At 46.6% G+C, this 14,586-nt stretch overlaps 3 protein-coding genes across 19 annotated transcripts in view; 1 reads left to right on the forward strand and 2 right to left on the reverse strand.

Annotated features, from left to right (window-relative positions):
• The window catches only part of TTLL5 (tubulin tyrosine ligase like 5), a 257,649-nt gene extending 256,238 nt beyond the window's left edge, over positions 1-1,411 (reverse strand). For 7 of the 8 annotated variants that reach the window (XM_080661710.1, XM_080661713.1, XM_080661711.1 and 4 more), the window contains exon 1: positions 1,058-1,411. The gene's annotated coding sequence lies outside the window, so the exon portion shown is untranslated. Of the gene's footprint in view, positions 1-862 lie in introns of all 8 variants that reach the window. The other variant, XM_080661707.1, reaches the window with a different exon arrangement.
• Positions 1,412-1,558: 147 nt separating this feature from the next.
• ERG28 (ergosterol biosynthesis 28 homolog) lies at positions 1,559-10,380 on the forward strand. Of its 7 annotated transcripts, none has more exons than XM_080658475.1 (7): positions 1,559-1,667; positions 2,292-2,408; positions 2,919-3,054; positions 3,709-3,873; positions 6,626-6,716; positions 9,390-9,508; positions 9,627-10,378. In XM_080658475.1, the coding sequence occupies exons 4-7, from the start codon at positions 3,741-3,743 to the stop codon at positions 9,704-9,706; spliced, it is 423 nt and encodes a 140-aa protein (XP_080514601.1). In that variant the 5' UTR covers positions 1,559-1,667; positions 2,292-2,408; positions 2,919-3,054; positions 3,709-3,740; the 3' UTR covers positions 9,707-10,378. The 7 variants fall into 7 exon arrangements, 6 of the variants coding, with proteins under 6 accessions (XP_080514601.1, XP_080514603.1, XP_080514600.1 ...); XM_080658474.1 differs by having other exon boundaries at positions 1,573-1,667; positions 2,287-2,408; positions 9,627-10,380; XM_080658472.1 differs by having other exon boundaries at positions 1,582-1,667; positions 2,287-2,408; positions 2,919-3,058.
• A 2,380-nt stretch (positions 10,381-12,760) lies between these two features.
• The window catches only part of FLVCR2 (FLVCR choline and putative heme transporter 2), a 70,348-nt gene continuing 68,522 nt past the window's right edge, over positions 12,761-14,586 (reverse strand). For 3 of the 4 annotated variants that reach the window (XM_080661992.1, XM_080661991.1, XM_080661989.1), the window contains one exon: positions 12,762-14,583. The gene's annotated coding sequence lies outside the window, so the exon portion shown is untranslated. Of the gene's footprint in view, positions 14,584-14,586 lie in introns of all 4 variants that reach the window. The other variant, XM_080661990.1, reaches the window with a different exon arrangement.

Raw genomic sequence — 14,586 nt, forward strand, 5'->3', positions numbered from 1 at the left:
ATTAAGTTTGAGTTTTTCATTTTTCTTTTATATACAGTATCGAACATGCACCAAAAGGACAGACTTACCTAACTTTTAGGGAAGTCTGAGATAGGAGGATGGTTGCCTGTAACATATATTCCTTGCTGTTAAAACCTGACCTGGGTTAAAAGTAAAAACTCAAGATTTAAAATACTTGTAAATATTTATTTGGCCTCTATGACAAACACACAGATAAAATGCCGTCAGGTTTTCACTAAAATTCAACTACTGAACCAAAAGATGAATAATATTCTCCTGAATCGAGGTCATAAATAACTGAAAAAAATGTCCTTCCAAACACTCAAAAACTACTGTCCCTTGCTAAAAATCACAAACTATGAATTGAATCTCAAAAAGACATTAAAATTAGGATGTTTTCCATTTCTAACTTAAAATTTGTCCATGGGGTAGAAGTATATGTTTGCTGTGTTTGCGTAAGGAATAGAAAATAGATCAAGAAAACGAAAATATTTAAATGATCATAATCCCACAATTCAGAGATAACCACTTAATGTAAATCTTTCTAAACCTCATTTTGCTATGCATTCCTAGATACGGTAAAATTATAAACGGAACCAAAAATGCCGGCCCCGATAATGATCCCTACAGATCTTCAGCGGAATGGGCAATATCTAACAACTTCCAAAGGCGTTCTTCCGAGGATTCCCAATAGGATTTCTCCATCTTTCCCAAATGTTGGCATGTCCTTTCAATTAAAACTGTACTAGGCTGCCTGCAGAGCGGGCAGAGACCGGACAGGACATTCGCAGTAAGATTAAGGACACTCGCCCAAGGAGCGCCCTCGCTTTGGATCAGCCTCTCTGCCCGACCCCTGGCTCACCCCAATTCCGGGTAGGTCCGCAGATGCGCCCCGCGAGAAGGACGCAGGCAACTCCGCCGCAGTGATTCAGCCCAGCGCGCCCGGAAACCTACAGCAGCCCCCGGACTCCGAGCGGGAAATGCAGCGGACCGCGCCCGCCCAGACCCGGGAGCGCACCTCCCTCGGGTAGGGGAGCGCGCCGGCGCAGGCGTTTACCTGTCTCATCTTCCCATGGCTCGGGGCGGGCCGGCGGGGAGCGCGCTCTGCGCCTACCTCCCTCCTCCTTCCCCAGCCCGGCTCTCGGCGGCCGCGGACGGCTGCTTCCCCGGTTACTACAACAACCAACAAGCAACCGCCCGCTCGGGGCCACTGCGCAGGCGCCCGCCACCCGGCGCCGACAATGCTCGGCTTCGGGCGCCGACAAATGTCGTCACCCTCGCGCAGCGCGGGCTCGGAGACCACCCTCAGCAGGAGAATCTTGACTTCTTTTCCCCAATTTCCTCTCCGCCCCTAACGGGTTGAATCCGAGACCGGGGTTCTTCCGCCACGCTCCACAGGCGGGTTCACTGTGCGAGCGGCGTACCCCGGCTGACACTTGGGCAGTGGCTACCGCTGATTGGCAGTAAAGGGGTTCACGCCCCATCTCCTGCTTGAGCAGAACCGAAACAGCCAATCAGAGCGAGGAATGACAGAAATGGCCCAATCCTGGAGCCGGGTGAGGGCAGGGGCGGGGACAAATGATTCGGGTGGACTCCAGGCTGGAGCTTTTTTGGGGTTGCATCTTTGCTGCTGTAGCTGCTGCTGCTGGCTGGGGTCCGGTCGCCAGGTGAGATTATTCCTTGAGACAGTATTTTTTTTTTTTAATCTCCAATTCGCATGTGAGGAAACCTAGGCTGTAAAATGTAAATGATTTGCCCAGGGTCACACAACTACTAAATGGTAGGGCCACGATAGGAACGCCTCTCTTCTGACTTAGGTTTGAACACCACACCTGCCTGGGCAAAACCTGAGAATCCGTGTTGGATATGCCCTCAAGCTTTAGGGAAATGGGTCGAGGGAGTGGGAGAGCAGCTCAGAAGAATGCTCAGGCTCTGCCCTCATCAGCTAACTGTTGGAATTTCTAAGAGCTTCTGTGAAATGAAAGCCATAAGTTGTCAAAAAGAGGGGGCCATCCATGCAGCTTTTCTGACCTATTGAGGGAGGGTAAGAAAATAGGAAGGAGGATGGGGTTGAGGTGGGGGTCGGGGAATCTTGGCCCAGGCTGTAACTGCTTGTGAGATCCGTAGAACCATATTCTCTCTAGACTTGGACAAAGCCCACTGTGTGATCCACCTTTCCCTGAGGGATTCCTCCATTCACCCTTCCTCCTCTCTAGTTTTTTGTTTCTTGGTGCTTCACACTGTCTTGAGCCATGGCTGACTTGAATATCTGTTTCATCTGGGTAGTGTAGGACCATACTGAAACTTTTACTGCCAGAGTGACAAAGGAGGCCTGATAGTTTGTCACCACTTCAAGCCCAAGAAAACCTGACAGCAGATAAACCGTGGGCCAAAAAACCATACTGAAGGTGGGAAGAATCATTCCATTATTAAATTCTTTATCTACATGGATTTTATTTAAGTCAAGCTCATTGAAATCAATGCTCAGCAAGGGTTAATCTAAGCTTTAAAAAAAATACATAATCTAATGTTATTTTTCTATACAACTTCAAGACACAAGTGGGTATGGTATGCTTGTCTTCCTCAAGAATGGAAACTTCGTCAAAATATTCTCAAACAGTTGAGGCAGTATTGCAATGTAGAGTCCAATAGACCATATCTCAGCTTGGCCATATATTAGCGGTAAAACCTCAAGCAAATCACTTAACCTCTCTGTACCAGCCCTCATCTGTAAAATGGAAATATTAATAATGTCTACAATATATGTTAAGTGCTTGTCACAGTGCATGGCACATACAAGTGCCCAGTAACTTAGCTACTATAATTTCTCCTGCAACCCAATGCCGACATTGCTATTTCCTTCTTCATGTAATTTCTTACTAGTTCTCAAGTCACAGCAGTTTATTTTTAACTTTTAGGTGTTCTTCTTGTTTATGGTATACCTTGGAACCAGATTAGAGAAAACCTGAGGATGTAAACATTGCCCTCACTATTGGTTCCACTGAAATGTGTAAAGCTTCTATGCGCTTGGAAGGATCTGTCATCAATAGCCAGGCAGGTATCTGTTAGATTTATAATTACCTTTTAGCCAATTGCATTGTGAAGGAATGATATGAAAAACCAGCCTAGAAGTAAAGCCAGAAGAGGACTGATTGAGCCAAGAGAAAAGTGTTCTGATGTAGGGTAATATTTTAGAGAAATTACTCAAGTCAAAGATAACTACTGTGCCATGTATTGGAAAGTATACTGTTTATTCATCACTATTAGTATGACTAAATATTGAGACCAATTTCTGTAAGCCTTATACATAAATCTACTTTGTTACTTTATAGTAACATTTGTACACCTCCTCTTCTGCTCCCCTTTTTTTTTTTTTTTTTTAATCTACAATTTTTCCACTGGATTTGTCATTTCTGCCTACTGCATTATTTAGCCTTTTTCACTCTGGGTAAAGGTCAGCACATTTTGGTTTAGGGAAAATATTCAAAGGCAGTGTGCTAATTCCATGAAGGTAAGAGTAGTATATTAAGGTGATTAATATACAAGGGAGGATGAGCTTAGGGGGCTTGCAGAGGAATTTATGACGTGATCAATAAGTGACCAAATAAGCTTAGTACAGCCCTCATGAGTGGGACCCAGGGGTGAGAGAGCTCATGGTTATAGAAGATGAACCATCTGTTGTCTCACATCCTTTGCCTTTGTTTCCAGGGCAAGAAGCCCTCTCAGATTTGAGGGGAGCCATGAGTCGTTTCCTGAATGTGTTACGAAGCTGGTTGGTGATGGTGTCCATCATAGCCATGGGGAACACGCTTCAGAGCTTCCGAGACCATACCTTTCTCTATGAAAAGCTCTACACCGGCAAGCCAGACCTGGGTAAGAAGCCAAAGAACTGCATCTTTTGTACATTGTGATTCCCAGACAAGGCTACACATCAGAATAACTTACTAGGAGACTTACAGACAAACAAAGCGCAGGTGCCATGTCCCTCTCCAAACCTGTTTACTGAAACTTTCACCCCCTGAGTGGAGTCCAGGAATCTATTTTTTAATAACTACCTAGTTGATTCTGATGCTGCCTATATACTAGTAGCCTTTAATAATCACTAGAGTAATAAACTTTGTGAATAGCACTTGGCCCATTTTCCCCCTCAAAGCTTCTCTGAATACCTTTTCATTCATTTTACATGGCCTGAGGCAATCTGTAAAAAAGCCTTACTAGGGCATCCTGGTCAGTGTGGCTCAGTTGGCTGGGCATCGTCCCAGGCACCAAAGGATTGCTGGTTCGATTCCGAGTCAGGGCACGTGCCTGGGTTGCAGGCTTAATCCCTGGTAGGGGGCATGCAAGAGGCGAATGAGGAAATAGAGTTACTTGGTGACTCTGTGATGCCCCACTAGGAAGCCATAAAGAAGTTTTGCATGTTATCTCAGCTGTCTTTAGAAATCACAACATGGCACACACATGGTTACATTCCATGTTGCAGATAGTTACTAATCCAAGGTTTTTCCCAACTGTGACATAGTCCCTGAGAAGACAGCCCAAACCCATTCAGGTTTGTCTCCAAAATGAAACTTCAGAAGACCCAGTTTCCAGAGCCTCTTTGCTGAGAGTGTTTTCACATTGCAGCTTGCCCTTCCTTGCACTGATGTGTGGGATAGTTGGAGCTGTGGCACGGTTTCACAGCAGCTGACAATTCTCTGTCACATTTATAGCTAACCCAGATTCAGGCTCTGACCTAGCTCATTGTTCTGCAACATCTGGGTATAAAATGAACCTAATTAGGCTAAGGCTCATTTTGAACAAAGCTCAAATATACTAGGAGTAAAGAATCTGAAAAAGGGGGCAAGACAATTCAACTTTTTCACCCTCAAATGCTGCCTTCCGATATAGCATCCTGTATAGATTCACAGGATTTTTGATGTTATCTGGTCTAGCCCTTTGAAGTTGAGACAGAGAAGCCCATGGGTCATGTGACTTGCTGAAGGGCATAGAGCAAGAGTGTGTGTGTGTGTGTACGTGTGTGTGCGCACATGCATGTGCATGCATCTGCACATGCATGTGTCCATCTGTCTGCCTCCAGCCCAGAAGTGGAGACTGCCTCCTCCTCATGATCTGGGGGCTGTCTTATACGGTGCTAGTCATATCAGTACTGTGGTAGAATTTCACCTGATGCCTAATCTGGTTAACATTGGTGAAATATTTCCCTTTCGTAGCTCACTAATTCCTCAGTCTTTTCATCAGAAAAGCTGTCAAGGTGTTTATAAAGAATGTAGCCCGCCCTAACCGGTTTGGCTCAGTGGATAGAGCATCGGCCTGCGGACTGAAGGGTCCCAGGTTCGATTCCGGTCAAGGGCATGTACCTTGGTTGCGGGCACATCCCCAGTAGGGGGTGTGCAGGAGGCAGCTGATCGATGTCTCTCTCTCATCGATGTTTCTAACTCTCTATCCCTCTCCCTTCCTCTCTGTAAAAAATCAATAAAATGTATTTAAAAAAAAAAAAAAAGAATGTAGCCCACTGGGGCTAACTGCTAGGTATTTGGTTGGCATATGGAATTTTTGTTCACCTTACTACTTACTATCCAAAGGTCTTCGGGGTTGTGAAATTGGTATCACTGTCTGGTTTTCCAAAGGCTGGAAAATCCTAAAAGCCCAAGTAAACGTGAATAGACCCTTCAGTTTTCAGTCTCGTCCCTTGAAATTTCTCTTGCTTAATAGATCAGCAAACAAGTGTCTTTGCTGTCACTGTTTTTGCATTCCAACCACTGAATGCCTTAGATCAATGGCTGTGCATTATAATCACCGAGGGAGGGGGTTTTAGAAACCACTTTGCCCAAGGCCCACCTCCAGAGAGTATGATTTCATTGGTCTGGTACCCAGGTCTTGGTAATTGTATAAAACTTTTTTAGTTGATTCTAATAAATATCCAGGGTCCAGAACCACTGTTGTGGTGGAATATGATCCATACTTTTAGGACAAGATATTTAATACAGCAGTGTCCGAACAAAGCCACCAAGAGCAGGGTGGCCTTGGCAAACACTAGGGAAACAGTGCTTTGTCCCCCTATCATGTGTCCAGGAATCCAGCCTGGTTTGGGCTTTGTTCAAATAATACAGATCTGGATTCAGAGAAGACCTAGGGACTTAGGTCTCTGAAAAACCAGATGTAGCCATCTAAGTAGGCGCCATTATTTCTGAGTTCTCTCCTACACCAGCCTTAAAAGTCTGCTGACTTCCCAGGTATCTTGTATTGCCAGACCACTCTGCAGCATACCCCCAAACCTATCCTAATTCAGACTCACTGGGTTTCACCAACACCAGACTGGTTTCTAGGGCAGAGGTATAAACTACTATATCCAGGAGTTATTTGCCCGAGTGGGCTCTTTGTTGGATTTCCACTCTTGGAAGTCCCTGCCCAGCTGTAGATATTGGAAGAGGAGCTGAGCAGTTCTCATTCTGGAATTCCTTCCATTCCTTCTAGTGCCCAGGTGCGGCACCAGAGCCTCCACTCTGCCCAGCCAAAGGGAGCTCAACTCAGCTCCCTGCCTCCCATGAACTACCAGTGAAGTAGGAAGAGTTTGGAAGGCATCCTAACCTTCTTCTCAACACTCTCGCTTTTTTCTACTACACAGTGAACGGCCTCCAAGCTCGGACCTTTGGGATCTGGACGCTGCTCTCATCAGTGATCCGTTGCCTCTGTGCCATCGACATCCACAACAAGACGTATGTAAGGGAAGGAAGAGCGTTAGCATCCTTTTGTTCGAACTCAGGTGCTACACATACCCACTGTGGTCCTCCCCTTGGAGACCTGTTAATTTTGATACATTCGCCTAGAATGTGGATGATAATAAATGGTTAATAGGTTCCATTCTTTCCAGGCCTAGAAAACATAAAAGGCCTAACAGGTCTTTAAGGTTTGAAAATTCTTTTGAACTGACATAGCTAAATTGGCCGTGCCATGATCCAGTGGCCTGCATCAAAGCCCCTACTTCTTTACTGAAGAATCAGCCTTTCTTCTACTAAAGTACAGTAGTGTGGTCTTTTTATTTATTTATTTATTTTTTTTTTAAATATATTTTATTGATATTTCACAGAGAGGAAGGGAGAGGGATAGAGAGCCAGAAACATCGATGAGAGAGAAACATCGATCAGCTGCCTCCTGCACACCTCCCACTGGGGACGTGCCCGCAACCAAGGTACATGCCCTTGACCGGAATCGAACCTGGGACCCCTCAGTCCGCAGGCCGACGCTCTATCCACTGAGCCAAACCGGTTTCGGCGAGTAGTGTGGTCTTTTTAGAGCAGCCGCCCACACATACCTTATTCTCACATGCCTCCTTGAGCAGGATGGCACAGAACTCACAGTCCATGGAAAAAGGAACCCACAAGCAAACTGCTGTATGCTTTTGCAGAGGAGGGTGGAAGAGAACCCAGGACTCCTCTGTGTTCTGCCTCTTGAGGTACTCAGATAGGCTAGTGTGGAACAATTGCAGACAATCCTAGCCTCTTGTCTAGAGTGCTGTAGCCAGTGCTGGCCACTGGAGGGGGCTCGAGCCTTGTTCCCACCAACAGTCATCACCACTTGAAGGTAGAAAAGTTTGCTCAGGTCGGTGGGTGAGGCACCAAAACTCCAACTTGACACTAAAATCTTTTTCTCTCTGATCCAGACCCTCAGCCTCTGGGGAAGAGAGGAGGGAATGGCATTTATCTTATTTTGCCTGGAGCTTTCATCTACGTGACCTTGGCTAAGTCTCCTCCTTGCAGCTGGGGAGGTAGTGATTTTCATTCCTGAGTTTGCAGATCTACATATTAGACACCCAATTAATTTAATCTGAGGAAGACTGACACAAGTGGGATTTGAAGCAGGGCTCTTAGCCCTGCGATCTCACCAACTTAATTTTTAACTTTTTTTTTTTTAACTTGAAACTGTGGTTTACTCGTTCTAGATTTGCATGTATTTTTGGAAACAGTGTAGTTTAGTGGAAACAGCCTGGGGCCTGAAGAATGAAAACAAGAAAATGAGCTCTGGTCTCAGTTCTATTAGTAACTAGCTTTGTAGCAGCGAGTTCATTATGCACGTTCTCTGCATCTCGCTCACTTCACGTATAAAACGAGACTAGTATTTCTGTTCTACTTCTCAGGGTGACTGGGAGGGAGTAAAGGTTGAATAATGGTTTTAAAAGACCTTTACCATGAAGAATTGCTGATAGGTATAAGGGGTAACACCTTTTGCTTGCTGTGCTTTTAGAATGAGCATAAACAACTCAGACTTATCTTCGCCTCTATTACCCATCCATTCCCCCTTCTCCCAATCAGGACAGCTGCAGATGCCGGCCTGTGCTTCCTGCCTTTTGTTCTCCTGGGACTTCTGTCTGTGTGCTTCTGATGGGCACTCTGATTCTCTTCCCTCCCTCACTGGAAACTCCAAGTCCACTCCTATATGTACATGTTTACTAAATGCATTAAGACATGCACAGGGAGGATAAACATCACATTTAAGATATTGGTTCCTTCTGAGGAGAGGGGAGGCAGGAGAATGGGATCAGTTGGGAAAAGGGTACGTAGGATGCTTTAACTGATAACTAGTATTTTATTTCTTTTTTAAAAAAAGTATCTGAGGCAAAAAAAAAAAAGCCAAATGCTCAGTTGATGGAGCAGGGTACCGGTGGATTAGGGGCTATAGTATCTTATCTTTAGTTTTTTGTATGTTTAGAGGGTTCATAATTTTAAAAATTTCACAGTTAAAAAAGATACCAGCAATCCAGATGGTGGAGCATCCTGTAACCTATCTCTCCCCCACCTTTTGGCCAAAGCTGTGGAACAAGTTCTCTTCCCATGAGATGGTCACCGGGTCCTTCATCTGACCATTTTCCCAAGCTGAGACAAAATAACCAGCCCACATTAGAAGAGCACCTAAAAGCCCCCTGCGGTCCTTGCTGCTCATCCCCCATTCAGGCCTTTTGTTCTGTGGCTTCCACCATTATGAGCACAGCCCCTGGCCAAACTCAGGCCAGGTAAGCTGGGATGACAGAGTCGAGCCCGTTTGAGGAAGTGGAATATGGAAGCATGGCTGACCCAAAATTGCCTCCCCTGCCTGGGCTTGCTAGAATGCAGACCCTGCTTTGCTGTAGCTGGCATACCGCCTTGCTAGAACCTGGAGATCCACTCTGGATGCCTGGACCATTCTCTCCGATTAGCAGTTAAAACCTTCCATTTTCCCTCATAGAGAATGGATGTGAGCAAGCAGGCCAGGTCTTTCTCAGGACCAAGTCTACTTTGCCTTTAGCCATAGTCCCTTCTTGGGTTTTCATTTGCGTACAGCGGGCCTGGTCACCACTTTTCCTCTGCATGGAACAAGCAGTCCTTCAGTTCCTATTTTTGTCTGTACCTTCCTAGGCTCTACCACATCACGCTCTGGACCTTCCTCCTCGCCCTGGGGCACTTCCTCTCTGAGTTGTTTGTGTACGGGACCGCGGCTCCCACAATCGGCGTCCTGGCACCCCTGATGGTGGCAAGTAAGCATGCAACCACCCTAGACTTTCCACAGGACCTGTCCCAGCCCCGGCAGACATACAAGGGGTATGAGAGAGCACTGTGCGTATGTCCGCCACGAATGTTCTCTCTGTATTTAAGGTTTCTCAATCCTGGGTATGCTCGTCGGGCTCCGGTACCTAGAAGCAGAACCAGTATCCAGACAGAAGAAGAGAAACTGAGGCCAACAGTACCACCTCCGAGACTTCGTCTTCCCCCTTTGCTGTCTTCTTCCATCATCCTCTCTGCGCTTTAATTTCTTCTTTTCTGTTCCATCACCAGCCCCCTTTATCCACTTCTAGCCTTTTACATTTTGTTTGCTTTTGTTACATTTAAACTTTTTAAAGCTATAACATGCATACAGAATAGTATATAACATGTATGAACATGTACGAATCATTTAACAGTGACTCCTCTGTACTTCCATCCGGATCCAAACATCGCCAGCTCCTCAGCCCACTGTGCCCTTCCCACTCGCAGCCTCTCTGAGGATCGCTTTTCCAGCCTCCCGCTTTTTTCATTGTATTTCCACCCCTTGATTTGACTTGTGTGGTGGGAACAAGTGGACTGTGAAACTTAAAGCTGCTGCCTCGCCCAGAGCAGCTGCCGCCAAGGGCTGCTTCAAGGGGTTGTCCACACACGCTGGGCTCCTCTCTGCTGCTGGACCCAGGACTCCAAACCATCTGAGGGACGGGCACTTCTCCTAAGAAGGGCTCCCCTGTGAGTGAGCATGGCTTATGTCCTTGTGTCTACGGATAGATTACAGTTGGAAGAGTCTGGGCTGTTTTTAGACCTTCTGGTCAGCTGTATTTGTGTAATGAATTTTGTAATAAACAGAAAAACCCTCTGCTCCGATCAGTCCTTGTACTTTGACCTCCCTTAAGCCCTGGGCACTCCCGCCCTCCTCTGGGCCCTCACACAGAGAATCACACTTTCTACTAATCAGGTACACTGAGTGAGTAGGACAGCTCCAAACCCAGGCATACCAGGCGGCCTCCAGCTCCTTCAAGTCAGATCTTCCTCCCCTCCTGCCCCACCTTCAAGATTCTAAGTTCACAACAGAACAGTCAGGACCCTTTCTTGTTTTCTTCCTAAGGAAGGAACAGGTTGTTGAGAAAGCACAGGCAAAATATAGAACCAGGCAGCAGAGAAGGAACAGCTGCATGACGAGGAAAGGAGAACACTGGCGCCCAAAGATAATGCGCTGGAGCGGACGGCATCCTCCAGACAACCCCGAGGGCTCCACACTGGCTGGGCCCTCACACAGCATGTAGACTCGAGGCCCAACCGTTATTTCAAAAAGTATTTCTTGAACACTTACTCCGTGCAAGATACTTGGGAAAGAGAAATGAGTGACCTTGGTAATGACTCCACTCCCGTGGTGATCCTCACACGGTAGCCAAGGAAACAGAAAACAAAAAACCCAACAAGTGAAAGAACAGCTTCAGACAGTGATAAGAATTCTAGAAATAGATATTGTAACCAAGAAGGAGAGGAAAGTGCATAACTTACATCACCAGGAAGTAGGTAAGATTTTAGCTGAGACTTGAATGTTCAGGTATCATGTGTCTTGAGATATATTACGGCCCTAGCAGGTTTGCTCAGTGGTTAGAGCACCATGGGTTCGATTCCAGTCAAGGGCACGTACCTTGGTTGCAGGTTGATCCCTGGCCCCAGTTGGGGCACGTCTCTCACAACAATATTTCTCTTTCTGTCTCCCCTTCCCTTCCACTCTCTTAAAAAGCGGGGTTGGGGGGGTGGAATCAATGGAAAAATATCCTCGGGTGAGGATTAACAAAAAAAAAAGGTCACAAAGGAAGGGAGGCAGGAGACTTGGGATGACAGGAAGCTTGAAGTTGACACTTAATGCATTGGATATTCTCTATCAATTAAGGCTAAGTGAAAGGAACAAAATCTACCTTAAACTAGCTTAAACAACGAAGATAACATTGGCTAACAAAACTGTAAAGTGAAGGGGATTATAAACTTCAGGAAGTCTGATCAGAACTCAGCTCCATTTCTCTGCGATTCTTTTGGCTCTACCTACCTGTGTTGGCTTCATCCTCGGGCTGGCTTCCTTTATGGTGTCAAAAAAAATGGTTGCAGCAGTTTCGCTCGCATCCCCACAATACTACACATCCAGAAAAACAGCTCAGTTGCTAAGAACTATCTTTCCCTTACCAACTACTGTGAGGAAGCAGAAAGAAAAGCCATGATCTTACAGAGTTAACATTTGAGTGGAGATCCACCTGGAACCCACCTAAGGAGTGAATGAAATCATACGATTTGCATCCTCTAGGCATGTGTCATAGAAATACGATTCCAGATAAAGACAAGATCCCAAAGGATCTAAAGAGATGATGCGTGGCTCAGTGGTTGAGCGTCTACCTATGAACCAGGAAGTCATGGTTCAATTCCCAATCAAGGCACATGCCCAGGTTATGGGCTGGATCCCCAGTGTGGGGTAGACAGGAGGCAGCCGATCAACGATTCTCATTATTGATGTTTCTCTCCTCCCTTCCTCTCTGAAATCAATAAAAATAAATTTTTTAAAAAAGAAATGATGTAGAGTATTTAGCAGACACTATGACTATTCAGTTTCTTTAACAGCCCCAACTTAGCTCCTTCCTATGTGATTTAAAGTAGAATTGCTAACAGAGATGGTGCCAGAATGCCACAGGCACAGTGTAACTCTCCAGGTAAGACATGTACGAAAAACTGATCGCAGCACACCCAAGTAACAGACAAGGTGAACACCGCTGGGAAGGGAGGAGTGGCAGTAAGTAGGACAGTTCAGAAGGAAAATCAGAACTGCAGATGGCGGAACTGTGGCCTCTGGCTAGAGCTCGCTGGAGCACAGCTTGGGGTGACTGTAAAACAAACACCAGCCACCCTTTAAGGCAGAGCCAAAAACAACAGTGGGCTCTCTCATCAGCACTTACACTTGGATGAACCTTCATGTATACGCAGTACAGACAGCGGTCAGGGTCATGTGTTGGACGTTGAGTTGCCATCTCCCACAAAGGCCGACAGTAACCTTTACAGCCTCGTCTTTAAAAAGTAACCCACTGGGATGGTAACACCTCTGTAAACAGAGGACCACTTATATGGGAAGCTACAGGAGCTGCTTCCCCAGCCCCAACGCCCCCACCGCACCCTCTAGCCCTCAGAAATGTGCAATAACCTCAGAGGGACTACTAGAAACCCACCTCTGCCCCATCAAATGACAAGGCAGACCACTTGGAAAATCTTTTATTGCTTTACAACATCTAGTTTACAAATAGAAAAATGCAAATTATGTTTTAAAGCAACGGATTCAGTAAACCTTTTGTTAATACATTTTGAGGGAATGAAGAGTAAACACCTTTCTCCCTGTCGAAAAGTAAGGCATACTGCGCTGGCCGGGTGGCTCGGTTGGAATGTCAACCCGTACGCCAAAAGGTGGCAGGTTCAATTCCCGGTCAGGGCCCACACCTAGGTTTTGGGGGTTCGGTCCCTGGTCGGGGCACGTACGGGAGGCAAACAATTGATATTTCTCACATCGATGTTTCTGTCTCTAAAAAATTAATGAAAACATCTCTCTTTAAAACAAAAAACAAATGTAAGGCATTCTCTCTGCCCTCACTCAGTCCCCCCACCTGCAGTGTGGACTTCTTTTATCACACCCAGTGTCTGTACACACACACCCCAGCTTCTCTGGCAGTGGCCCCAGCACCCAGATCTGTTGCCAGCACAGGCTGCTCTGACATGCTGTGTCCAGGGCAGTAGCCACAGCAAACCAGCACAGTGGTCCTGACTGCAGCTGCTCAGGGTACAGGAGAAATTACCAAAATGTCTTCTTTTCAGGAGATGCTACCTTCCAAGCCTATGAGGAGAGCCAGACAGCAGGTTCAGCAGGAGAGGGGGTCAGCTTGGGTTGGCTTAAAGGGAATCCCCTAAAATCTGGAACGTCTGATAAAAGGTTAGTGCTAGAAGGGAGTGGGTGTGCAAATACTGTCCCCACCAAAGCGGGGATACGCTTAATTCAAGCAGATTCGATTCCCATTTCAAAGGCCACATTTCCTCTCATCTCAGAAGCAGCTTTGGATTTCTCAGCATGGAAGGGATCGAGGTTCGTTTTCAGTAAAGGTTACAGGACAGTGGCTGGTATCCCCTCTCGGCAGAGAAAACAAGCACCTAGTTCCTCTGAGGTGCCCATCTGAAGGCATCAGAGGTGCTAATGACACACAGAATCTCTGGGCAAGGGCTGATTTTGTAGAAAAGAACCTCCCCCTTCCCTAATGGAGCTCCCTGAGTTCCCAAATACGGGCCTTCACAAACACTCAGCAGGGAGCCCCCAGCACCCTCACACACCTGGGTGGTTACCTTTCCCAAATCAGTTTCTCCTTCAAGGCTACAACAAAGTCTTTCTCAAGTTTATTGATGTTTGGTTTGATCAGCTCTTAAGAAAGAGGGTTTGGAGACAGCCCCCAACTTTAGGCCAGGAGAACAGAGGCCCAGAGGACCCGCGGGTTTGTCCCAATGGTGCTTTCTCTCCCACAGAATGTTAGCAGTCAGTCCAATGACCCAAGAAGGACCCTCATCCAGCGCAGCTGCCGCTCCTTAGAATTGGGTTGGGCTTCTAAGGGTCTTAAGACACTAAAAACGTTAATATCCTGAATAAGCTTTCTTTCCATGATAATTTTGCAGGCTTTCTCCATGAGGGATGGAGGTGAAGAGGGAAGGCAAGGTGCAAAGCCAGGACTGACTCCACGCCTCACCAGCCTCTCCCAACACCAGCTCCCAGAACCTACAAGGGGAGGGGCGGGAATCAAATCTGCATTTGGTGAAAGATGCGATTTCCCCCAAATAGACTGTGCAGGCTCTTGAGTGGGTTCCAGAAGCTAGGCACTGCCGTCCAAGCCACAAATATTCCAGCCGGTTCCCTCCACAAGCTGCCCCTGTGAAGACCCTGGTGCTGGCAGTGAGCTGTGCTGACGGAAGAGGTGGGGTGTCCGTGTTCCCTGAGTTGCCACCCGCTTCTCGTCTCAGAGATGCTCCTCAGACACAGTGGTGGGTGCTT

The sequence above is a fragment of the Plecotus auritus genome, assembly GCF_963455305.1.
Source record: "Plecotus auritus genome assembly, chromosome: 1".
Classification (NCBI taxonomy): Eukaryota; Metazoa; Chordata; class Mammalia; order Chiroptera; family Vespertilionidae; genus Plecotus; species Plecotus auritus.